The sequence below is a fragment of the Notamacropus eugenii genome, chromosome 4 (assembly GCF_028372415.1).
Source record: "Notamacropus eugenii isolate mMacEug1 chromosome 4, mMacEug1.pri_v2, whole genome shotgun sequence".
NCBI lineage: Eukaryota > Metazoa > Chordata > Mammalia > Diprotodontia > Macropodidae > Notamacropus > Notamacropus eugenii.
This window is the reverse complement of record NC_092875.1, coordinates 73715449-73741840: the sequence shown is the minus strand read 5'-3', so window position 1 is coordinate 73741840 and position 26392 is coordinate 73715449. Positions and strand designations below refer to the sequence as shown.

The window sequence follows — 26392 nt, the reverse complement described above, 5'->3', positions numbered from 1 at the left end:
CTTCGGAGGCGGAAGTGACGTGCAGACGCGGGTACCCTCGGAATGAGGTGGGCATGGCGGCTAGCGCCGGCTACGTTCGTCTGTGGGGAGCCGCGAGGCGCCTAGTGTTGGCGCCGGGGCCGCGGTCTTCTCAGCTAGCTGGCCTGGGGGGACGGGGCCGCGGGCGAGGCCTGCGCGTGGCCCGGCCGCCGCTAGTGCGGCCGCTGGCGAGTAGCGCGGCGCCGGCCTGGCCCCTGTGGGACCGGAGGCCGGGCCCCGGGCCTGCGGCGCGCGGGGCGGGAGCGTGGCGGGGGCTGTGGGACGAGGCCGGCAGCCGAGGCGGCGGGGCCTATGGCGGCGACGACAGCCCCAAGGACGGCACCGAGGACGGGGCCAGCGGGGCCCCCGGGGGCGGAGGGGAGGGCCCAGTCATGACCGCGCTCACGCCCATGATGATCCCGGACGTCTTCCCGCATCTGCCGCTCATCGCTGTCACCCGCAACCCGGTGTTCCCCCGTTTCATTAAGATCATCGAGGTGAGCGGCCCGCCGGCCACCCCGCCCTCCTTCCGAGCCAGGTGGCCCTCCTGGAGCCTCGGTCTCTTTGCCCCTTTTTGGAGGAAATCGTCCCCACTGCTTCCCTGGCGGCGGTGTTAGAAGGAAAGCGGCTTTAACCCTGCACCCCACGTCCCTTCACTGAAAGCGCTGGTGCTAGATTGTCAGGACTGGAAGGGGTTTTAGGGACCGACTGGGTTCAAATGCTGCCCCAGACACTTAGTATCTGTGACCCTGGGCAAGTCATTTAACCTCCGACTGCCTCAGTTTACTTCTCTGTAAAATGGAGATAAAAATAACCCCTATCTCCTCAGGGTTGCGGTGAGGATCGGAAGAAGTCATTGCATACACCTGACAATACTGTTAAATGTTAGCTGTTGCTATCCAGGCCAGCCCCCTCCTTTTGAAGATGGGGAAACTGATACCCAGAATAGGAAAGGAAAGTCACTTGCCCAAAAGCATGGTAGTAGCAAAGTCCGCAATTCAGCCCAGATCTGCCAGTTCCAGATCCTGTGTTCTTTAGACCATCTTGGGTTAAACTTAATCTACTTGTGAGGAAAAGGACCCAGACCCGGGGAAGCAGGTCTCAAGGTCAAGGCTACATGGGTCAGCTAAACCCCCACAGATAGGGATAGGTGGACACAAAGGAAGTCGAACCAAGCAACAGGTCCTTTCTCCCACTGCCTTCACTTTCCCCCACTAGGAAAAGAAGCAAGTTGGTCTGTGCCTGCAAAACTCCCTGGAATTGGAAGTCAGAAAATTGAGAGTTTTAAGTCCCAGGTCTGTCACTGGCTGACCCTGTGACCTTGGACAAATTACTCTTCTTTCTTAGGGACTTGGTATCAAATGAAGGGTTTCAATCATTTGATCTCTAATGATCCTTCCAGTTCTAACTTTCTTTGGTTGGAAGTAAGAAACCATCCCTTGCTCCTGGAGAAACTTAATTTGATGGAAATTTTTCCTGGGCAGTGCCCTGTAGACCTTCCAGCAAGTCTTTTGGGTTTTGCCTACTTTTTTCTTCCATCCCCATCAAGTTGTGATGGATGTGGTTAAAATAAATCTCCAGAACAGCTCTGAAAGAGAAATATCATTAAAGTTCAATAAGGGTTCAGGAGAGGAGGTTAGAGAAGGCTGGGCAAAATGGAGAAAATTCTGGTCAAGTAGCTAATTCTTACTCTTCCTTTCCCTTTTACATACTGATTGTACAGGGCAGCTAGGTGGTGCAGTGGATAGAGCACCAGTGCAGGAGTCAGGAGGACCTGAGTTCAAATCTCACCTCAGACATTTGACACTTACTAGCTGTGTGACCTTGGGCAAGTCACTTAACCCCAATTGCCTCTTCCTGGGTCATCACCAGTCATCTTGATGAATATCTGGTCACTGGATTCAAATGGCTCTGGAAGTGAAGTGAGGCTGGTGACCTGCACAGCCCTCCCTGACTCAAAACAAAGTCAAGTGCAAGTCATGTCATCATTTCTCTGATGGCATGGTCTTCTTTGGCAACGAAGGACGAACACACACACTGATTGTACATAAATGACCTGTGCCCTTCTGGCTTCAGTATCCCATTAAAGGATATGGTCCCCAGATATGTGAGCCTGGGACAACCTGCCTTGCAGAAGCTCCACCCTTGGGGTTCCCATTTTGATTCCCTGTAAATTTATTCTTTTGACTTCGCACCATACTCTCCATTGTCACTCCATAGCCTCTCTATCCTTGATGATATCTTTGGTTTAACCATCAGGCAGCCCTGTCAGGCTTTGCTTCCTCCTCTAAGTCTATTTAAGATCTCTGGAAGGTACTTGAGGTTTTGAGGGAAGGAAGGGAGAGGAGCAGAGAGCTGGCCACAAACATCCTGAAGTTTGCTGGCAGTTAAAGAGCACTGGACTTGGAGTTGGAAGGCATGAATTCAAATCCTGACTCTACTGCTTGAGTCATATTACTTATTACATGTTACTTATTACATATTACTTTCTTATCTGGGAAATGAGATTGATGGTTGTACTAAAGGCCCACTCTGTTATGTGGCGTTTGGGCTCTTTTAGTGGGTCATAAGCTTTTGAAAGCTCAGTCAACTCAACTGGAAAAACTTCACCTTTGGGCCTGGTAGCATTGTATGTAGACAGTCAGCCTAAGTTCAGAGGATCTCCTCACCAAAGGAATTTTCTTCAGTCATTTCAATTGGAGAAAGTGTCTACAAAATTGGAGAAGGGTTGTATTCTATATAAATGGCAAGAGTGCATTCACTCTGATGAAATTGTAGTACCCTGAATATAATACTTGTGAGCAAAACAAGTGAGGTTATGTATGTAAAGCTGTAGAAATGTAAGTTGTTTTGTTGTGTAATTATAACCAGACTTGACCCCAAAAGAGAGAATTGGGAAAGCATCTCCCTTTGTGGAGATGAAGGATTATTGGTATAGAATATTACGTATAATGTGTTGATTGGTTTTGATGAAATGGGTTTTTTTCCTCTTTATTTTTTTTTTAGGGATGGCTTTAGGAGGCCTGTATAAATAAACCTCCACTAGCACTGGCTGTTTGTAGGCCTTAGAGTGTTAAGGAGAAAGTGAAATTAGAAACCACTGATAATAGAGGGGTCACAACCTAAGACCCTCCCAGTTAGCAATTAACACAGGAGAAAGAAGCAGGGAAGGAATTAGAGCAGAAAAGAGGGCTTTTCCACTTGCTGACGAAACTGAATTAACTCTCCACTTATTTAAATCATTTACTGAGTTTTTAATTCAGCTTCTGTGTTCATGGTCCCTGACTCTAGATTTACAATTTTTGTTTGCTATGCCCCTTCCCTCAGGATATCTGTCTGCCTGACTCCTCTTCCTCTTTGGGCAGATCTGTAACTAAATTAGCTTTGCTAAATAACTACAGCTTGAAAGAAATTAAGGTGTACATAAAAGCATAACATTTCCCTTCCATGTCATTCTCTTTGTAAGAGAGCTACAAGAAGTCATTAACAGTTGTTTATTGAGGCCTCAACAAGAGTGAGCTACTCTACTAACTATAGCAGTAATTTTGAATATAGTTTAGGCAAGTTTTGGAAAACACTGACATCATCCCCTTTGGGTTCCATGTTCTGTTGATTTCAACAACTGAGGAAAAAATTAGAGTTAGGTTTGTACTTATTACATTTTGCTCCTTATAAGCCATATTCCATGTTCTTCCAAAAATTCTTATTTCTCCTTTGAATTTTCTTTTAAAGAGGCAAAACATTTTTCTCCTCTTTTTTAAACCTATTTCAAGGATAGTATAAATAAACTATTGGCCCCATTGCATTTCTTTCTGTTAATCCTCTTATGAAGCTAAGGATGCTATCAAAATGTGTAGCTAGAAAACCTGTCCCTGTATTTCACCTTGAGGTTATTGTCATGCTAGGTTAAAAATAAGAAGTTGGTTGAGCTGCTAAGAAGGAAAGTCCGCCTTGCCCAGCCATATGCCGGTGTCTTTCTAAAGAGAGATGACAAGTAAGTGGCATTTGATTTAATTCCTTTAGTAATTACCCTGAAGTGGAGAACTCTTCTTATAAGACTTTTATCTGAATGACTATCCCTTGTACAAAAGACCTTCAGGAAATTGACCTGCAGGCAGGATACAGATGTCAGTAAGAGTTAAGAATATAGTTCTTAAAAATTCCATCATTCATATTTCTTCAGATTCTTGGTATTCAGTAACTTAGGATGGGATTCATTGTCACCATGCTGTTGGGGTGGGGAAAAGGGAACTGGAGATAAATTTTTAAATGTTCAAAATAAAATACTTGGAGAGTTTTAAAATTTGCATCCATGCCATAAAGACTGTATACATGGTCTACATTTGTCTTAGGTTCAAAGAAAAATAAGTTCCATTTATTAATTAGAAGATTCTTTCTAATAGCATTGTAAAGATAGCATAGTTTAATGAATTGAGCCATGTGTTTGATTGGGAGTCAGGAATCCTAGATTCTTGTCCCATCTTGGTCCTTCACCTTTTTGGTCCTGTAGGACCAAAAATAATCACATTAGCATTTTTGTCACAGTGAGTATTTAGAGGAGCCAAGCACATAGCTTTTTGTTCTTACAGGACAGTGTCCCATATGATGGGAAGTTCTCCCAGGCATAACAGAACTAAAAACTGTTTGTGAGTAACTGTAAATTCTTAATCTTGATCTTTCCTTAGTATTTACTAGTGAGTAAACAGAGTTGTTGCTTTGGTCATTTTGATTTGTCAATCCTCTCTCCTTGTCCAGTCTGGATTGAAGGCTACCCTGAAACCATTTTTTTCCCTTCCCCTGTAGCAATGAGTCTGATGTGGTTGAGAACCTGGATGAAATTTACCACACAGGAACTTTTGTCCAGATTCATGAAATGCAGGACCTCGGGGACAAGTTGCGTATGATAGTCATGGGACACAGAAGGTACGTGGGTTAGGCACTGCTAGACGCTAGCAGACTCATGCTAGGGAGATTGTGTGTGATCAGGCTTGAGAAGTACGATCTGGAATTTTTACTATCTTTTCTGGTGTGGTCCAGTATACTCGATTGCTTTCATACAGAGCTAGAGGCAGAAAGGGAAGGGAAGGAATTATTCTTTTTGTTTTCCTTATTTTTCTTCCTAAGCCTGCTCTTTACCTCACTCTGTAACACCACCATTCACCCAGATTCCACTGTTTGTGGTCTTGGGGTTATCCCTGACTCTTTCTTACTTCCCTCAAATGCTCTTCCTCCTCATCCCCACCAGGCTTCCCTGGCTTCCTTCAAGTCCCAACTAAAATTCTACCCTCAGGAAGCCTTTCCCAACTCCTCTTAATTCTAGTACCTTCCTCTGTTAACAGTCTCCTGTTTATCCTCTACTTAGCTTTGTTTGTACATCTGTATGTTTGTTGTCTCCCTCATTAGATTGTGAGTTTTTTGAGGGCAAGAACTGTCTTTTGCATCTCATATCCTCAGTGCCTAGCACATAGGTAACCACTTAATAAATGCTTGTTGGCTGACTATTGATTCTGTCTCCACAACATCACTCCTTTCCCCTTCTCTATGCCTCTGTGCCTCTATGTTCCACTAGACCCTCATTGCTCCATGCCTGAAATTTTTTACCACAACTTCCACTCTCCCCTTCCACTAAACTCTCCTATGATTCACTGTCAGACTAACGTTTCTTTTACATAGACTTGGTCTTATAACTCCTCTGCTTAAAAATCTTGAATGGCTCAAGACCTGAAAAGTTCATATATCTTTGTCTACCATTCAAGGCCTTTCACAACATGATCCCATTCTCTTTCATAGCTTCTTGGAATGTAGTTTATGCTTTAGTCAAGTTGAATTCCTCCAAAAAAGTCTTTTCTGACTCTTCCTCAACCTTAGCCTTCAGATATTTGTGTTGTAACACTGAAATGCACTTTTATAAAATTATTCATTATACCTATGTCTGTCATTGGTTTATTTCCCTATGAGACTGTGAGCTCTTTAAGAATAGGGACTATGTCTTACCTCAACTTTGCATTTCCCACTGCTTTCAGAACCTTGCTGTGTAGAGCAACGCTTAATAAATGGTGGTTTTGTTGTCATCTGTTGATAAGTGCTCACAAATCAATGATTTAGTACCCATTTATTTGGGCCTTCTATGTGTAGGGCCCTGTGCTTTAGAGCATGAGAATAAAGATAATGGAAAGACAGTCCTTGACTTTATAGAACTCAGTTGATCAAGTGACTTGCATTAAGGTGGGGTACCCCTTGATATGCCTGGCTGATGATGAAGTTTTGGAATAACCTTATTCCTCACACATCTCAAATGTGCATTAGTTCCCAGGGACTGGATGGCCCTAGGCAAGAAGAAAAAGGCATAGAAGAGAAATAGGTTTACCTTGTCTCCATGCCTCTCTGTAGGTCCTGTTTCCTTTAGTGATTTGTACATTTTTTGTAGTTGTGGCCAGTTGTGCAGCATTTGTATGTTTGAAATCTCTCATCCTAATCTGGTCCAATGTAGCCACTGCATGTGTTGCAGTAGGATCCAGAAAGTTTCATAGAGGAGCCTTGATTTTTAATCGCCAGAGAGGAGGAACAGGAACCTGTGCTGGTATAAATGTGATTGAATTGGCTTGGACATTGAACTTGCCACTTGTCTCTGTGGTACACTTCTCTACAGGATTCGTATAAACAAACAGCTAGATGTGGAACCTGAAGAACTGGAGCTAGAAAATAAACAAAAACCGAGGAGAAAACCCAAGCGAGCCAAGAAGGAAGCTGAGGAGGAACAAGGTGCCAAGGACCAAGTGGTAGAGCTGGTGATAGAACCTGCCACCAGTTCTCCAGATGAAGTACTCATGGTAGAAGTGGAAAATGTAGTCCATGAGGACTTCCAGGTCACAGAGGAAGTGAAAGTAAGTCCAGGATCCCATCTTCCCAGCTTTGTGTCCCAGGAGCCTGGGTGTAGTGCTGCTTCCATGTAAGACCTGCTGTAATGCCTAGAACTGCTTTGTTAAGCCTTCTGAGCCTTGTCCTCAGTGTTGTAAAGTCAGGACATGGCTATCACACTCTTTCAGCTTCAAGTTAGAGTGAAAGAAACAACATTTCAGGTTGTCCCCAGGTCACTGCCTCTAGCCCAGGGCTCTTTGGCTTCCTTATTTTGTGATAAACCCAGCTTTTTATGTGGGGAGACTGGTGGCAGCAAAGGAGTGTTGGGTCAGGTCCTGAGGGGCATGAATGCTACTCTTTCATTCCTGGTCCAGTGAAGGATGAATAACAGTAATTACTTACCTAGTCACATAGGCAGGACTTTTTCCATCTGGGAGAGCAATTCTTTCAACTACACAAACATTATTTAAGCTTCTTCTGTGTACTAATGCTATTCTAAGCCCTGGGGTATACAGAGGTAAGACGAAGTCTCCACTCTTGTAGAGCTAACAGCCTCAGTAGGGTTGTGTTTTACACACACATACACACACAGAAACTATAAGTGTAAAAGAATAGTATACATGTGTTGGGTGAGAATTGAGGCTGGCTGATAATCTATCTGATGGGAGGGATAGAAAGTGTTGGGGAGGAGAGAGTGTATGAGAGTAGATTGGGTATTCCTGACTCATGTAGTCAGCTTCCAGTCAACTTGCTTTCTGAAGAAAGAGAAAACAATGCTGAGAACTGACCCAGCCTCCCACATCTCTGTCATGTGGTCCTTTAGAATTTTATGTGATGCTCTGGAGAAAAAAAAAGATCATTAAGCAGAAGTAGACGATGAAAGAGTACTAGATTCAGAATTCCATTTCTGGGCCTTACCGTGTTACATGAGGCAAGTTCCTTCCCTCTCTGGGCCAAAGTTATCTCAGTAAAATGAGGGAGTAAAAGTAGTTCTTCCAGTTCTACTATACAGTGGATTAAATTACATTGATATTATGATTAGTGGTGGGGTTTTTTTTTAATCTGAAATATAGTTTAGCCCCATATGAAGGTCTTTTAGCCAAGTAGACATTTTAATTTTGCATTTTAATATGTTGGACCCCTTTGCTAACAACATTCAGGAAATATGTGTCTTGTTCTCAGTCAGGTTGTATGCATTAGACCTAACCAATGGGGTACTAGGGCATGGTGTGAAACTGGACATTTGGAAGTAGAACATTACTAATGGAGTAGAAAATAACTATCTCCACTGGGAGGATAACTTCACAACTCTGATCAAGGGATGTTTTCTTTGATAGGCCCTTACTGCAGAAATTGTGAAGACAATTCGGGATATCATTGCTTTGAATCCCCTTTATAGGTATGTTACCTAAACCCTTGCTGTATGTAATTTTTCTGAACTGTCCCATCTCAGTGTTGTCAACCTCTTTACCACCTGTAAACTATACCAGAGGCCTGCACAAATCTAATTGTTTGGGTTTGGATTTCGTTTTTGTGGCTTCTTTTCTGGTAAAAAAACAAAAAAAAAACAAAAAAACTTCATGATATGAGACCAAAGTGCTGAGAAGTGGTCCTGCCATGGCTGAGTCTTGTCCTTATCTCTCTGGTAAGACAGTCCTTGTTAGTGTGGGATTCCTCTACTAAGCCTTCTGCCTCTTGATGGAAAGGGAATAACCTTAGTTTCTCAATGGCTGTCCCAGTGAAGTGCCTCAGATCCTACCTGGAAAGTCTAAGTTGGCCAGGTTCAGTGATGAACTGTGTTAGGCTTTTGAAGACCAGGAATTGAAAGCTCACTAGTGGGTTACCAGGTGTTTTTGTTTGGCCATAATAATTAATGAAGATCATTTACTAAGAACAGCAGAAGTTGTGGTCTAAATGGAGGTGGTTACCTCACTGTAATTAGAACCTTTGAAATAAAAATTAATATAAGAAACAGAGGATTAATAGTTCATCTTTTCTGAAACAGACATAGTCCAGGATATGTCAATGTGGAGTTACTTTTACAGTGCTTTCTTATTATTTCATTATTATCCTATTCAGCCTGACCAGAAACTCAAGAGGTCAGTCCCTTTATTAGATCGGGCAGAGATGGGACAAATGACACTGGAAACTGTCCCATCCCCAACATTTTTATACATATGAAATTGGCCTAAAATGAAGATAGTACCATCCTTGAATGAGAAAATAAGGTGCTATATAGGAGCAGACAGGAGGATTCTTAGGGACCAGCTGTGTATTTGTATAAGGTTTCCCTCCATTGCTTTGTCTTTATCTTACATATTCTTACATATCTTACATATACAATATGTATACATTGTCTCCTCTGTCAGAATGTGAGCTCCAAGGGGGCAGGGACTGCTTTTTTTTTCTTCGTATGCCCACTACTTGGCACAGTGCCCAGTACACAGTGGGCACTTAATAAATGCTTTTGCTTGATTACTATTGGGGACAGTCTCAAGTACAGACTGTCACTTGCTCCTGGCACAGGTATTTGGATATAAATTCTGCTTCTTCCTTTCAGAGAGTCTGTGCTTCAGATGATGCAGGCTGGCCAGAGAGTTGTAGACAATCCCATCTACCTGAGTGATATGGGGGCTGCACTGACAGGAGCAGAGTCGCATGAGCTGCAGGATGTTCTGGAAGAAACAAATGTGAGCTTGGTCTCTAAATAAGCCCAGTATTTACCCTGTTTACCCTGTCATAGGGCATATCTGCCTCCCGAAGCAAGAAAGATGGATTTCCTCATTCTAGATATGAAGAGTAGAGTATGCTTTTATACATGTGATATTTGTGATTCCATTCAATATAAGGAACAGGTCAAGTACTGATAGTACCTATTATGTGCCAAGCTTTGGGAGGTGTGGGAGGTGAATACAAAGAAGTCCAAGACTCAGCCCCTGGCTTCCAGGAGGCCATCAGGTTTGGGGTCACCCACAACTGGTGACTCATGGAGGCACTAAACTCACACATCTTTTTCACAAGATCTGTTATTTGGTAGTAGCTTCCCCCAGCCTCTCTTGCCCCCCATCCTAAGTTTGTGCTCTGGATTTTCTTCACCTCAAGTGTTGAGCTTTACATTTGTCTCTATTACATTAAGAAGAAATTTAAATACTAGTCCTCTGGTGTTTAACTATCCTCCTGTAGTTCACACCAAGAAATGGGAGGAGAGGAAGGACGGGAAAGAGCCTTAACACTGTCAGGGTAAGTCAGAAATAGAATTGGCTGCCTCAGGAGAGTATTGGGTCCCTCGAGCTAGAGCTATTTAAGCCTGCAGGATATGCGGGGAGGAGATTCTTATTCATGTATAGATTGGACTAGATTCTTCTTGAGGTTTCTGCCAACTCTGAGACTGTGATTGCATTATTTTTTCGCTGCTGCCTTTTTATCTTTTGGTTATACTGAGCTTACAGTCTACTACTGCTAATACCCACGGGACAAAGCACTTGAAGATTTATAACGTACATTCTCACAATAACCTTGTGATGCAGATAGATGGTATTGTCGAACCCCATTTGGCAGGTGAGAAAACAGCCTGAAGGAGGTTAAGCAGTTCCATGGCTAGTAAGCATTGCTGGGACTCCAGCTCAGACCTCAGGGCTCTTTCCATTATACTTCTTAGTCTCTTCACCTAATGAGCGAACCTAGGAACCATGCGGCAGTTTTAGTTTTCCCATCCTGGAATAGGGAAAGTTCATTCATCACCTCATGTTGTTACTTGCTGTCCCTGAGATTTTGAAGACTGGTTTGATTTTTTGCTCCTTGGCAGATTCCGAAGCGACTCTACAAGGCCCTCTCACTCCTCAAGAAGGAATTTGAGCTGAGCAAGCTTCAGCAGCGTCTGGGCCGTGAGGTAAGGCCTTTCTCTGGAGCCTGTCCTTGGAGCACGAGCCTGGGGACGTCTGCCGATAAGGCTCGTTGGCCAATTAAGAAGAAAAGAGTTTTAAAATTCTGAAAAATAACTAATTTTTCTAAAGCACTTACACTTGTACCAGATATTTTCTTCACAACATGCCCAGATGCATCTATTCTTATTTTATTGATGAGGAAATTGTCTAATATCTAGTAAATAGAGTAGCTGAGTTAATTAAGATTGAGTCACCTGAGCCAAGATACAGTGACGGCTTGCTTTGTACAGAGCAGTATGCACGGTGCCTCTCTTCTCATGGAGTTCACATACAAGTAAGGTCAGGAGATATTGAGGAGGGGAAGAGGATCCAGAGAAATCAAGCAGCAGGCAGTTTACAAGCACCTACCAAATGAACTGGGTATTGGGATAGAAAAGCAAAAAAGAAAGTTTCTGCCCTCTAGGAACTTCTATTCTATATATACAAATAAGTAGACACTGTTTACAAAGTAAATATGAAATCAGGAAAGATCTCATGTGGGAGGTAGCATCTGAGCTGAGTTTTGAAAGAAGCTATGGATTTTGAGGCAGAGGTATAGGGGGATACATTCTAGGCATGGGGCATTGCCTTTGCTAAGTTTTGGATATGGAAGAAGGAATGTGGAAGGTTGCACAAAAAGACTAGTTAGTTTGCCTGGAATGCAGTATGTATGCAGCAGGAGTAAGAAGCTCAGAAAGGGAGGTGGAAACCAAGTCGTGAAGCACTTTAAAAGCCCAACAGAGGCATTTCTATTTGGTTCTAGAAGCAGGAGAGTGCCCTGGGGGTTGTTGATCAGAGGTGTGACATGTAAGACCTGTGCCTTGGGAGTGTCCCTGGGGAAGCTTTGGAGGTTGTACTGGAGTGGGGAGGTGGGTCCACACTCCTAAAAAGGCATCCATACAAATGAGTATGTGAGGAGAGAGGGCAGGACTGACTTTATAATAGAGTGTGCGAAGCACCTTTGTTGTAATGAACATGTGGTGCTTACCTTTGGATGTGAAGTTTTTGCGTAAATTCTTACACAAAAAAGCCCAACATCTAACTTACTCCTCGGAGGCCACTCAGCCTCTCTGACCTCCGGCAGGGCAACAAGCAAAGTCTGGAGGGAATCCCAAGGAAAGAGTGGTATTTGAAAAGCTAGACTTTCCAGAGAAAGGTCCCACAGATTGGGCTGACTGGGCCTGGCCAGGCTGCAGCTCTTCTTCCCCAAAGTTTCCAAGGCCCAAACATCAAACAAGAAAAGAAGCTAAGTTTCCTTTGGTTCTGTCTGATCTCCTTTTAAACCCATTTTTCCTTCCACCCCATAGCTTTCTGGTAGCCATTTGTGTTCCTCTTCTCCTGGTTTAGCCATCTCTTCCCCAATCTTAGACACAAAAATGGCATATAAAGATGAAAAGGGCACCTTTCAGATTGCTGGCTCCTTAAGAGAGGAAAGACACCTGTGCCTTTCCTTGGCTACTTCTAAGGAGCTCTGGCTTTATCAGAGTGGACACTTCTATCCTATCATAGTAAATTGGAGTTGAGCTGCTATGGCCAAATTTCTGGTGAGGAGCTCTTCAATTCAAGTGAGGCTGGTCTTTGGATGACGAGAGTCACACTCTGCTACACCAGGCTGGCAGTTTGATAACCTGCTGGGACTTGCCACATGGCCTTCAAGAGCCCAAGGTCACTGACACCAGGATAAGATTGTACAGGAAGGCATTTCAGAGACAGTGGGGTAAGAGGGAGAAAAGAATGGAGAAAAAAATGTTTAAAGGATTACTTTTAACATTATAATAGCAACATTCAAAGTTGAAAGCTATAACAGCCTAGGTTGCATTGGTGGTAAAGGCATGTGCATTCTGTCTCATACCTATGTCTGGTAACCCTTGGCAGAAACCATGGTGGAGACAATGGTTTCAGAAGGTACTGGTCAGTGATCTTCTCTTTTCTTACAATAGAATGGGGAAATGATGGGAGAGTTAGACTGAGGAGCAGTCTCTAAATAAGGAAGCACTGGCTTGGTTTCCCTAAAGAGATGATAAGACCTGGATGAGCCCACACCGTTCCCTCAAACTTTTCATTGGATGGGCTGAGCTGGGTCTGAGGAGCTGTCAGCAAACATCTGTTACTCTGGTGTGGTGACGGCAGCCTTTCAAAGGGAGACAGCAGGGACTGTGCCGATCTCTGGCGTGTGTGGGTGTGTGGGCTTGTGTTCGAGTGTGCTCTGTCCTGTGTGTTGTGTGAACTCTGAAAGGAGGAGCTCCTGGGTGTGTGCCCTGCTTGTCTTACCTGCTGTCACAGAAGTCAGCTGTTGCCTGTTCTAGGTAGAAGAGAAGATCAAGCAGACTCACCGCAAGTACCTTCTGCAAGAGCAGCTAAAGATCATCAAGAAAGAGCTGGGCCTGGAGAAGGAAGACAAAGACGCCATTGAGGAGAGATTCCGAGAGCGTTTAAAGGAACTCACTGTGCCCAAGCACGTCATGGATGTGATGGACGAGGAGCTGAGTAAACTGGGCTTGTTGGACAATCACTCCTCAGAGTTCAAGTTAGTAGCTGACAACAGGGGGTCTGGTAATCACAGCGGGTGGGGAGAGAGGCTGCTTGTAGTCTCTGGAGCCCAGGAGTTTAGCAGAGGGAGATGACTTACCACATGGATAGTATTCTGGGTAAAGCAAAGGAACGTAAGTTAGGAGAAAAAGTGATCTGGAATTGACCTGGTGATTATATCCATTTATACAAGTGGTAGCAGCAAGTGCCAAAAGGATTTGTTTTATGAAGTTTGGATTTAGTCAAAGGGCTGCACTTGAGGACCTACAGGGCCACATGTGGCCTCAAGGCTGAAGGTTCCCACTCCTGATGTAGAACATGGACCTCCAAATCCAAGAGGTTGGGGACACTTCTGCATCCTAGAGCAAATGTCTTGGTGTCCAAAGAACCTTCTTCATGGCCAGAAGTCCCTGGTAATAGGGAAATAATTTTAACCTTCAGATCTGGGATTGCTGAGATTTAAATTTGTATGTCTTTTGTCCACTGCCCTTGGGAGACAACAAAGAAGTCACTTATCTCCTGTGAAATTTCAAGGCCTTTTTACAACACAGTGTGTCATGCCTGAATGCTAATCATATCGACTGTGCCTTGTCAGGGGAGAAATCTGACTTTATGGTAAGCAAAATGTCCAACTAATCAGAGTCTCAAGATGTCTGCTAACCTTGTAGGAATTTTGAGGGAATTCTGTGAAAGAGCCTGCAAGGAGAGAGCAGTGAGGATGGTAATACATCAGCCCTGTGACCCCGCCACCTCCTGGAAAGAATTTTCACTTCCTGGAGGGCGATCATCCTCATTAATTTGTTGTGTGCTAGAGGAGATGCCAAGATAGGCACAGTCCTTCCCCTCAAGGAACTTATCAATTAGGTGACATTGGTGCCTGATCTCCATGGGAAGCTCCATGTCAGAAAAACAAGTCAGATAGTTTATTCAAGAGGTGAGTTTAGACTGAGTGAACTAGCTATTGCCAACCAGAACACAAATGTGTTACCCTCCCCCCCATGTTGGTCACACTGTGTGTTTATTGAACAGCTGAGCTTATTCACCTCAAGCGTAGGTCAGGGCCAGACAGCCAGAGAAACAAAAGGATTGTGTGTTTTAGGGGCACACGTTCAAAAATAGGATTGGGCAGCCATTGTAGTAATGAGCCCTCTGTCATGAGAGGTGGTCAGGGAGAGGGCATTAGAGTTGTGATTTATACATACTTGAAACAGGTGCCCTCCAAGGCAAGCATCCTTAACCTTTCTTGTGCCTTGGGCCTTATCTTTGGACCCTTGCTCAGAATAGTGTTTTAAAATGCATAGACTTACCAAAAAACTAATGTATCAAAATACAGTTATCAAATTTTTTTTAAATAAATTCATGGACTCCAGGTTAAGAACCTCTGCTCTAATAAAGATATTCAAATGACTTGGGCTTAGGGCTTTGCTCTCTTGAGACTTCCTGCCTCCTTCCACTGTCTTATACTCCTTGACTCCCTTAAAAAAAAATCTCATAGAATGTGAGAATTGGAGATAGCCATTTAATCCAGCAGAGGGAGAGGACTTAGCAAAGGAGTGATTTGAGGGAGGTGGTCTAAAATTGACATAGACATGAGTACCCTGGGGGTAGAATGTGTACTGCCTGCTGCCTGGGGGCTCTTGGAGGAGCTGGGCATGTGTGACCTCCTTCTGGTTCCCATTCCACCTCTAGGAGGAGTAGAGAAGCTTGGGCTTGGACTTGATATTCACTTTCAGGAAGTTGCCAACCCCAGCAGCCTTCTCTCAATTACACAAGCAGTTTCTGCTCTAATTGCCTTCAGCTTTCTGAGATTGATTGTTCCCCTCTGTCCCTCTCCCCTCCCCTTATCCCCCAACTAAACTATAACCAGTAGCCTAGGATAGCTGTTTCTCCTTTTATCAGTTTAAGGCTCTTTCTTGAACTCCTCTCCTGATACTATCTCTTCTAATGCAGGCGTTTCAGACCACCATCTTGCTTCCTAGCTGATAGCTTAAGGAGAGGATGTTAAAGATATAAAGGGTAAGAGGAACATGCAGTACAAGACTAAGAAAAGTACAGGATATTGTCAGGGAAAAGAAAGTAACCCCGTTTGCCATTAGGAGTTGGAGAGTATGATATGAGAAGAGGCTAAAGTAGGTGGTTATTTGCGATGGGCTTTTAGTGTCCAGAAAAGGGGTTGGCATTTACTTAGGAAGAAGTAAAGAGCTGTTGAAATGTTTTTAACTTGAGAGTGACATGACCAGAGTCCTACCTAATAGGTGCTCTTTCGGCAATAAGTAGCATGAAAATTCCATTGCATGGAGGAGAGAGTAGAAGTGGGAAAGTCTATTAAAGAGCTATTGTCTTGTTCCACCTCTTCCCCTGTTCATGGTAGAAGCAGAAGGAATCAAAAGGCAGAGAGTTGAGAGATGTTGCAGGTGGATTTGGAAGGATGTGGTAACTGATTTAATTTGAGAGCTTACTGTGTGCCAGGGCATTGTCCTAGGGATACTGAGACAAAAAAATAGAAGCATATCTTTCCTTAAGAAGCTTATTAACATTTTACTCTGGGGAAACACACAAATGAGTCATTTCTGGGATCTGCAGGATACTGGCAACTGGAGGAACAAATCAAGAAGGGCATTATGTACGAGTGCCCCTTAAGCTGCCACCCTGACAGAAACTGGGGATTTTAAGAGTCTGAGGTATTCCAGGCATGGGGATGGCACAAAGCTGGGAGTTATCCAATAGATCCTTGTGTCTGAAGCATAAAGGGAGAGAGAGTAATGAGAAAGGAGCATGAGGGAGAGAGTGATATGAAATCAGTTTTGAGGACAGATTAGAACCAGATTGTGCAGGAATTTAAATGCCAGGCACAATTGTATATAGTTATTTCCTTCCACATCATCTCTTTCCCCATCAAAATTTTGAAATATTGTGGGTCAACATAAGAAATTAAGTGGAAATTTTTGGGAAGTTTTGTTGAAGCTGCAGATGACACAAAAAGTTTAGAAACTCAGAAATAAGGTAATGTAAACACCTCATAAAAGAAAAAGAAAAAATTCAGACTTCTCTGGTATGCAGGAAGGGCCAAAAAACTTTACACAGATTTTCTCAATGGTGGGAGCCCATGCCCCTACCCCACAAGATGGGGAAGGAATAAGTCTGTTTTCATCCTAGAAGCAGTAGGGAGCCCCTGAAGCTTCTTGAGCAAGGCATTGGCACTTTTCTAATTGTTTGGAAGTTTTTCCATCCATCAGGTCCATCTTGGCCTACAAGCAGAATGCCCCAGACTCTCTGCCCATTTGAAGTCCTAGCCCAGCAGCAGCCTGACCCAAAGACATGAAGAAGAGTCACAGACAACTAGTCTCTTCCATTCCTGCCCTGAAATCAATAAGCCTTTATTGCATGGCTGTCATATGCTGTATGCTATCCTGCAGATAGGGAGAAATCAAAGCAGCATCTGTCTTCCAAGGGCTTACATGATATCAAGGAAATAATAGGTGTACATATAAGGACACACAAAAAGCAAATAAAAGATAGTTTTCTTCTTGGGGAAGTGGCAATGGAATAAGAAAGACATCTTATAGGAGGTAGCACTTAAGCTGAGCTTTGAAGGAAACCCAGGGACTACAAGAGGCAAAGGTAAAGAGAGGGCATTCCAGGCATGAGGGACAGCCTGTGCAAAGGTATAGAAACAGAAAATGGAAAGTCATGTTTGAAAAACAGCAAGAAGAATCACAGAGTATGGTTTCAGTCCGTAGTGTCAGACTCCCATTTGAAAATTCTTTCAGGCTGCATATCAATTCAGAATATCACATTAACACTGTGTTCTATTGTATTTTCATTTATTTTACTAAGTATTTCCCAATTTCATTTTTAATCTGGTCAGGACTCTGCTGAGAATATTGGTATTAGGGCCCCAGAAGGGTGTTCAGAGTTTGACACCTTCGGTTTAGACACTTGAGCGAAGTCGAAGTTAATTTGTTGGATTTTTGTATTATTCAGTGTCACCCGAAATTACTTGGACTGGTTGACTTCCATACCCTGGGGGAAACAAAGCAATGAGAATCTGGATCTGGCCCGAGCCAGGGAAGTACTGGAGGAGGATCATTATGGCATGGAGGACGTCAAGAAGCGTATCTTAGTAAGCTCCTTTCCTGCACGCTGCAGCCGCCTCCTGTAACCCCTACCCAGACTCCAGTTTTAGAGCCTTGATTTCCTTCTCTTTTTTTTAACAGGGTTACTAAACTCAGGAGAGGGACATAGACTTAGTATACCTGGATTTCAGCAAAACATTTAACATAGTCTCTCATGCCCATCCTTGAGGACAAGGTGATAGCACAGTTAAGTAGATAAATAACTGATTGAGTAATTAGACCCAAAGAGTTGTTTTGTCATCATTGGGTTGGAGGGAGGCCACCAGCAGAGTGTCTGAGACATTGTTGTCAGGACTTGGATGACAGAATAGCCAACTTTTTAATTAATATATTAATATTTTAATTAATAATAAATAAATAATATTTATATTAATATATTTGACAGGAATCCAGGAGGGTTAACTGATGTGTTGGTTGGGTGGAATCTCACAAGGTGTAAATTAATAGAAATGCATGTAAACTTCACTGGGTTCCAAAAAATCAAGTTCACAGGTGCAAGATTGGGGAGGGTGACAAGAGTTCCTGGAGGTGTTAATGGACTGCAGACTCATTTTGGGTCATCAGTAGCACTAGCTGCCTTAATAACAGCAGAACGTCCATAAGACAATCCCACTGTCCTCTCCTGTGATCAGCCCAATACAGTCTATCAGCTGATAAGGGGAAGGAAAGAGAATAAACATTTATATAGTACCTGTTATGTGCTAGGTACTTTTTACAACTATTTCAATTGATAACATTCAATCTTACTTGATTAATAAGCATTTATTAAGCACCTACCATGTGTCAAGCAAGGTGTTAGATACTAAGAATGTAAAATAGAATGCAAGCTAGTATAAGATATGATTTAATGCTTGATTGTATACTGTAGGTGCTAAAGTATAGGGGAATAAGTATCATGGAAAGTGCTGTAGAAGGGAGTGTGAGAGTCAAACAGTCAGGGTATTCTCTGTTGCATATGACCCTAAGCAAAGATCATAAACTCTCTAGCATAACTTCAGTCTTGGGAGATGGAGTGCCTAGTTGCAGTGTGTATAAGTTTGAATATTTCTGATCCATAATCCTTCCTTCCTGTGTTCAGGAATTTATCGCTGTGAGCCAACTGCGAGGATCAACACAAGGGAAGATCCTTTGTTTCTATGGTCCTCCAGGAGTGGGCAAGACAAGCATTGCTCGCTCCATTGCAAGAGCTTTGAATAGAGAATATTTCCGCTTCAGTGTTGGAGGCATGACTGATGTGGCAGAAATCAAGGGACACAGGTAAGTCCCTGAGGCCTGGGAGGGTGCCCAGAAGACATGGCTTTGTTCCAGCTCTTGCCTCTCTCCAAGGCTTAGCTCATGTTCCACCTCCAGCCTTCGTTATTCTTCCCAGTCTCTGAACCTTTATGGCATTTGTGGGCTGCAGTATACAGTGTGGATCGAATTCGATATGGTGGTATCTTATTTGCTGAGTCTTTCCTGAGATTTAGACCGCAGGGGTGTTGTTTTGTTTGACTTTAATTTTATTGATGAGGAAAATGGGGCTCAGAAAGGTGAGGTGATTTGTCCAAAGTCTGTCTTATCTCATGTGTGACAGCCCCCAAACACCCGCTACTTTGCTGGGGAACTAGAAACCCAGGAAAGAATTCTGTCTTCCTCATCTTGGTGACCTTCATGCAGATGGCATTAGTATTCATGTACTAATGCCCTCAGTCATTGCCACATGTTCAGTCAAGTCAGATACGTGTTTATTTGTTGAGGGCCCACCTTGGGGTGCCTGGTCCTATGTTGTGGAGAAGGCGCAGTGTGGTACAATAGGAGGAGCACTGGGTTTGATGTCAGAAGGTCGTTCAGATTCCCAGCGTGCTCAGGGAAGATTTGAAGAGAATGTTTAAAGTCCTGTCTGTTTCTAAACCTGTGATCCTCATGTACATCTTCCCTAAAGGAAGTACCAGTCTTATTGGGGTAAAGGATATTCAGTGGAATTTGGGGCACTGAGCCGGGGCTTTGTGAGAACTTCATCTTGACCTGGGCTTTGGCAAAGAGATCAATCTGTGACCTTGGAGATTCCTATCAATAAAATGAGAGGCTCGAATTCGATCAGGAGTTCTTAACCTGGGTTCTACAAGCTCTTAATGATGACATATTTCAATGTAATTGATTTCTTTTATAATCCTCAGTTTTTGAATTTATGTATTTAAAAACAGTACTCTGAGAATCCATAGGTTCCAGACTATCAGAGGAGGGGTGAGGCACAAAAACTATGAGAATGAACACTGAGCTAGATGGACTCTTAAAATCTCTTCCAGCCTTGGCATTCTTTGCTCCCAAAGGAGAAATGACTGGATGGGGGGTTGAGAGGATAAAGGGAAAAGGCTGCATTGTGGAGGTCAGGTTTGTCCTGACTCATCTTGATTTATGACCAAAGAACCAAGGTCTTTGGTTTGATAAGATGGCCTTTTGAGAGGATATGGGAAAATAACTCTGATGAAATTACGCAACTGATTGACGAGTGACTGAGGTGAAGTCCTTGAAAAAACTGAACATTGAGAGCTACTTTGCCTTGTTATCCCTTAATGGGATAAGTTCCATTTTGTCACTGGTTCCTGTTTAACTGTGTAGCCAGTCTGAAATGGGATGCATTCAGTGCTGAATTTGGCACTGCATGGATTAGAGGCTTGTGGAGTAAGTAGTGGAAGGGATCTCAGATTTAGAAAATCTGAATCTCTGCCCTGCTGCCCATTATCAGCCTTGTGACCTCAGACAGGTTGCCTCCTTTTGAAGCCTCATTCTTCTCTATAAAATGGAGATAAAGGTGTCCTTCCTGCTGATCTTGCAGAGTTCTTTGGAGGGAAGCAAGATACTAAATGTTAAAGGTACATTTATGTAAGAGATATTTGGCTTATTATCTTTGGGTGGGAGTTGATTAAATATTTTTGAACTGCCATCTAAAAATCTCAGGTCTTCTTGTGGAGTGCCCTGTGGTAGACACGGCTATATTTTTAAAAGATTTCATTATTAGTATGACTGTCAACCATTTCATGTGCTTAGAGGCTTTGAGGTTTACCACGCACTTTTCCTCCTACAAGCCCATGAGTTAGGAAATGCAAAATTCTCAGATTTACAGAAGAGAAAAAACTGGAGTACAGGAAGGCTATAAAGGAGTTGACTTTGCACACCAATGTGGGAGCCAGGATTTGAACTTGGCGCTCCTGATTCCACTGTTCTTTCTGCTACCCCAAAGCTGGCTCTCCAAGATAGTGGCAGAGAGCCACAAAATTAACCTTCTCTTCAGGCACATTCAGTATCCATATAGACCTATAACAGCTAACGAGTTAACTGGATAATATTGGAGATATTTGTTTTGACCTACTGTATATATTAAGTGGTTCTTTGAAATGTTTCAAAAGAAAGACATATTTGGGCTCCTCTTTACTCATTTCCCTGATGATACCCCCTTCCCCCTGAAATTCAGTTCAACAAACTTTTGTTTAAATTTTAACTCTGCTGTGGTTTCTCTCCTCTAGGAGGACATATGTTGGGGCTATGCCAGGGAAGATCATCCAGTGTCTGAAAAAGACGAAGACGGAAAACCCCTTGATTCTAATCGATGAGGTTGTGTGTCTGCCTCTCTTGGAAAACATTTGTTCTACCCCATCTGGGCAGCCTGCTCAGAATACTTTGGTTGGGCCTATGAAAATAGCCAGGTGCCCAGGGGATGCATTTGCCACTAGGTTCAGATTAGTAATTATAGGAAACACCTACAAAAATTGGAGCAGTAACCTCACCAGAAGTCCTTTTAGTCAGATTCTGAATCCCGTTGTCCCTCACTAATAGACAACTGTGACACTTCCTAAGGGCCACGGAAAAGGACTCTTATCATTTCTTAAGAGCTCCTTTCTGCAGGGTGGGCAGCCTTTCCTCAAATACCTCTTGAAATAGGGAATTCAGTACCCAGTTAACCCTTAGGGTAGAAGTCATGTGCCATGTAATTATAACAAGGGTTATACCTTAGATTCAAAAGGTTGCTTTAGAAACCTTGGTTTTAAAATGAGCCCAAGGTCTGGCTTATCAGGCAGGATGGACAGATTTCCCCCTGTTCTTGTCACACAAGCAAATAGGGGTCAGGGTATGACAATAGAGAGGAGGGTTCCTCAGTGACAAGCTGGCCTGGGTGCCACCATAGGCTGAGAGCAGAAATGGCACCAATGATCCTGGAGTCTCTGAGCCCTCCTGCCTTGTTATAGTCAGAGTGAAGGCAGGTGTTTTAAGCCTCTGTGCATAATTGCCAAGGAAGATAGTGGGATTGAGGGGGAAGTGGGGAGAGCAATCAGAATACAGATTGGATGGAGTCCAGGCTGCAGCACTTACCTTGGGCAAGTCCTATAAGCTGTTTGAGCTTCAGGGTCCTCATCTCTACTGAGTGGTTTGGGCTGGATACTCTGTATTCCTTTCAGTCCTAAATCTTATGGTCTGCTTCACATTTGGGGAGAGAGGTACCAACTAGATCTACAATGTGCTGCAGGTGGATAAGATCGGGCGGGGCTACCAGGGAGACCCCTCTTCTGCATTGCTTGAGCTTCTAGATCCAGAGCAAAACTCTAACTTCCTGGACCACTATCTAGATGTCCCAGTGGATCTGTCCAAGGTATTTATTTCTCTTTCTGCCATGGGACACAGGCCACTGAGGCTTAGGTTAGCACAGGGTACCATCTGCCTTATGGGTCTGCCTTTTTCCAGGTTCTGTTCATCTGCACAGCCAATGTTATAGAAACCATCCCTGAGCCCCTGAGAGACAGGATGGAGATGATCAACGTCTCTGGCTATGTGGCCGAGGAGAAACTCGCCATCGCAGAGGTGAGAGAAGTTCTGAGCCTTTGTTTTTCCTGTTTCCTGCCCAGCCTGATGTGGGAACCAGTCTTTTCCCTCAGCCTTTTCCAGGGGCACCACGCCCTACCAGATGACAGCTACCTAGTTTCCCCGCTAAATATACTGCGGTGGGGAAGTATACGAGGTCTTGTGATCACACTCCACTTCACCAAGCTGCTTCTGAGGGTCCTCTTCCTCATCAAACCACCTGTCACTTTGTATCCTATTCCACACCTCTGTATCTTGCTGGTGTTCCTTATTTACAGATATTTGTCTAAAAGCTACCAAGAGGTGGGACTATTTCACAAGGTCATGAGTTCACCCTAACTGAAGATTTTCCAGCCAGTCACTTAACAGGGATGTTGTACAAGGGGTTCATTAATTTGGGTATGAATTAAATAGCCTTTGAGGTTCCAGTCTGAGGTCTGAGATTCTGTGTTATCAGTGAAGTGAGAGGATCATTCTGTGATCGTTGAAGACTGGTCATTTTTGTCATTGTCCTGAAAAGTGCACTGAATCTGGCGTCAGTGCCCACATTGGCATTTCCACACATTCCCATCTAGCTGTTGTTCTGGGCAGGTCTCCTTACCTCAAAGGCCTCTTTTCTCTTATATGTAAAATGGAAATACTTGTACTATCTCACAAGTTTGTTGTGAACAAAGAAAAAGTGTAGAAGTGTGAGCCACTAAGAGTTTGAAAGCACCACAGAAATGTAAGCATCTCGTTTGTATTTGAGGCATCAAGCTTTTTAGTTGGACCCCAGACTGAGTGCTCCCTCTGGTACTGTCATTACTGTTGTTTTACTGTCTTCAGATGTCTGAAGGTAGAAGGCCTGGGGTGTGTGACCAAGGCAGCATTATGGCCACCATCATGGAGAAATACCAGCATACAGTGGATTCTAGCCCTGGGTAGAAAGGGATAATAAATTTCCAACTCTTAATGTAGAAGAGATGGAAGGATTCTTGTTCCCCCAACACATACATTGAGTTGATGAGTTGGTTTTCTCTTCAGCGTTACCTGGTCCCTCAGGCCCGAATCCTGTGTGGTCTGGATGAAAGCAAAACCAAAGTCTCATCTGATGTGCTGACCCTTCTTATCAAGCAGTATTGCCGAGAGAGTGGTGTCCGAAACCTGCAGAAGCAGGTGGAAAAGGTGAGCTTGAGTTTGTTCAGTTCAGCAGCATTGATGGAGTTCTTGCTGTGTGCCAGGTACAAGCAGAACAGTTCCTGATTTTAGATAGAGGATTAATACCTGAGAGGTCAGGAAAGGCCTCATGGAGGAGGGCCTGCTGACTCCTGGTCAGAATGGCCAGAGGGGAGATCATCTGAACATTCCAGCATGGAGAAACCAGCCACAAGGGGGCACCAGAGCACAGGTTGAAGTGGGGGTGATGGGGAGAGGGAGAAAGGAGCTGCCTTTTCTTGTTGGGGGGGGGTGCGGCGGGTTCGGTCAGGGGCAGTAGAGCCAACAAGTATCTTGAGCAGAGGACTAACCTCCTTAGACCTCCCCATTGTCTCCCTGCCCCCCATCCAATAACATTTATGTCAAACTAACTGGTGAAATTCTTCCTCCCTTTGCCCTTTTCCCAGATGTTAAGAAAATCTGCCTACAAGCTAGTCAGTGGAGAGATGGAGTCTGTGGAAATAACATCTGAGAACCTACAAGACTTTGTAGGGAAGCCCCTCTTCACTGTGGAGCGCATGTATGATGTGACGCCACCAGGCGTGGTCATGGGTCTGGCATGGACAGCCATGGGTAAGATAGGGAAAGGGGGCTGACAGGTAATGGTCCTCTGTGACATGCCAGCTGTTTGTAAAGTACTGTGCCAGGTGTTAGGGAAGTGGAACCCTTTGGGTAGAAGACACAAATGATTATAATACATGTCATGATCATTAGAGTAGAAAGAGCCAAGGTGAGGTCCAAAGTGGGATGGGTGAGTCAGGGAAGACTTTTTGGAAGAGATGGTATGAGTTGGGCTTTAAAAGATGAGCAGGAATTGAAGTGATGAGGTGAGGATCACGACTATGCAAAGATAAGGAACCACATAAGCAGGGAGAGAGGCAAGAGAGCACAGCATGGTCCAGGTTGGCTGGGAGAGGCTTGAAATGATGAGAAGCATTGCCTCCTCAGAAGGCAAGAAGAGTGAACCAGGTGTGGTGGGCCCATCAGACACAAGCGAGTGGCTCTGGGACTGGGTAGTGCAGTCAGTCCTGCTGCAGTTTAAGAGTGGATCTGCACTCCTGTGGATTGCTGGGAGTTTTCCCAAACCACAGTAGGAGACCATTGAATGCCTCCAGTGCAGCCAGGACATGCCTGCCTGGTCATAACTAGCAGTACTTAGCTCTGAACTGATCAAATGATCTGTCTCTCTGCCTCAGGAGGCTCTACCCTGTTCATTGAGACCTCACCACGGCGCCCCAGGGAAAAAGACAGCAAAGATGGGAGCATAGAGGTGACAGGTCAGCTGGGAGACGTCATGAAAGAAAGTGCCAAGATTGCATACACGTTTGCCCGGGCGTTCTTAATGCGTAAGGACTCATCCAATGATTTCTTGCTCTCCTCACACATCCACCTGCATGTGCCTGAGGTAAGCATCCAGCCCTCAAACCCCTAAACCCTCCTTATCCAACAGTTGGGGGAAGGGAGCCCAACTTTTCACCAGCCCAAAACCCCTCATCTTCTTCACAGGGTGCAACCCCCAAGGATGGCCCCAGTGCAGGCTGCACCATTGTCACTGCACTGCTGTCCTTGGCCATGAACCAACCCATTCGGCAGAACGTGGCTATGACTGGGGAGGTGTCCCTCACTGGCAAGATTCTTCCTGTGGGAGGTATTAAGGAGAAGACTATTGCAGTAAGTGCTTGAGACTGCTAGACTCAGAAGCCATGAATTCAAGTTCTAGTTCCAACTGATTAGCTCTCTCATTACTCTCTTACCTATGGGGGGATGGGGGGAAAAGCCCTTTAGAAATGGGAGTGGCCATGTTGTTTCTCTAAATTATCTGGCCTAGCCTTCTGCTTTTAGGCAGGTAGCAATATGCCCATTTAACAAATGAGGCCCAAAGAAGTTGACTTAATTCAATGCTTATTAAGCACTTAATGTGTAATGCCCCATGGGTAGAACAAGAAATCAGCTCCTGACCTTAAAGCTTACAAAAATCTGGGTTCTAACCCTGCCACTAACACAAGATTTTTCTTGTGTTAAAAAACAAGAACCCAGTGGTTTTTCACCCAACATTTCTATTTATATGCTTATTCATCAAGTTTTCGTCAGTGTTATTCCCCCATGCCTTATTAGGACAAGATATTTGGGGAAAGATGAGAAGACACTGTCAGTACTCTCACCTAGAGAAACTCAAAACTAAATATTCATACTTATTTTCCCTCCTGCTCAGATCATGTACAGTTTCTTGCTTGGTGACTCTTACCGTTGGGGGCCAGGGCAACAAGTGCCAGCCACCATCAGAGCCTTATTCCTGATTTTGTTCATTACCCTTGCAGGCCAAAAGAGCAGGAGTCACCTGTGTCATCCTCCCTGCAGAGAACAAGAAGGACTATTCTGACCTTGCAAACTTCATCACTGAAGGACTGGAAGCACACTTTGTGGAGCACTACAATGAGATCTTTGACATCGTTTTTCCCCAGGAGGAAACTGTGGAACGATGAACTTTAAGACTGTAAGGGCAGAGAAACTTCCATCAAACAAAATCCCAGAGGTTGGCAACATGGACAGAAGCTTTAAGGAGCGGTAATGCTGCTGACTGCCAAGGAAACCCATCCGTATTGGTTTCATACATAATTATAGCTTAGAGAGCAATTTAACGTAGAGGCCTGTTGTGCTTGAAAAATGTAATTTATGATAAAATGATTTCCAGTACTGGTGTCTGGCCATCTTTTTCTTGAAATTATGAACACATCGATCCCCAGTGGCAACTTAAATATTTTTTCCCTGAAGAGTCCCTGAAAATGGAGATAAGAGCCTGATCCATATTCACTGCGTCTTTTTTTGTTGGGGAGGGTGGCAAGGACCACACATGGTACATGGACTCCTTTGACAATTTTTTGTATCTGGTGTTTAATAGTG

The 26392-nt window shown here is 43.9% G+C and overlaps 1 protein-coding gene across 2 annotated transcripts; it reads left to right on the top strand.

The window, feature by feature from the left end:
- Positions 1-3: 3 nt before the first annotated feature.
- On the top strand, positions 4-26185 carry LONP1 (lon peptidase 1, mitochondrial). Of its 2 annotated transcripts, none has more exons than XM_072601913.1 (18): positions 4-47; positions 3924-4012; positions 4822-4941; positions 6668-6902; positions 8214-8275; positions 9437-9566; positions 10682-10765; positions 13106-13326; positions 17313-17451; positions 18543-18721; positions 20968-21055; positions 21966-22088; positions 22181-22297; positions 23321-23461; positions 23899-24064; positions 24688-24896; positions 24998-25162; positions 25810-26185. In XM_072601913.1, the coding sequence occupies exons 3-18, from the start codon at positions 4892-4894 to the stop codon at positions 25972-25974; spliced, it is 2274 nt and encodes a 757-aa protein (XP_072458014.1). In that variant the 5' UTR covers positions 4-47; positions 3924-4012; positions 4822-4891; the 3' UTR covers positions 25975-26185. The 2 variants fall into 2 exon arrangements, with proteins under 2 accessions (XP_072458014.1, XP_072458013.1); XM_072601912.1 differs by lacking the exon at positions 4-47 and adding an exon at positions 54-515.
- Positions 26186-26392: the final 207 nt, after the last annotated feature.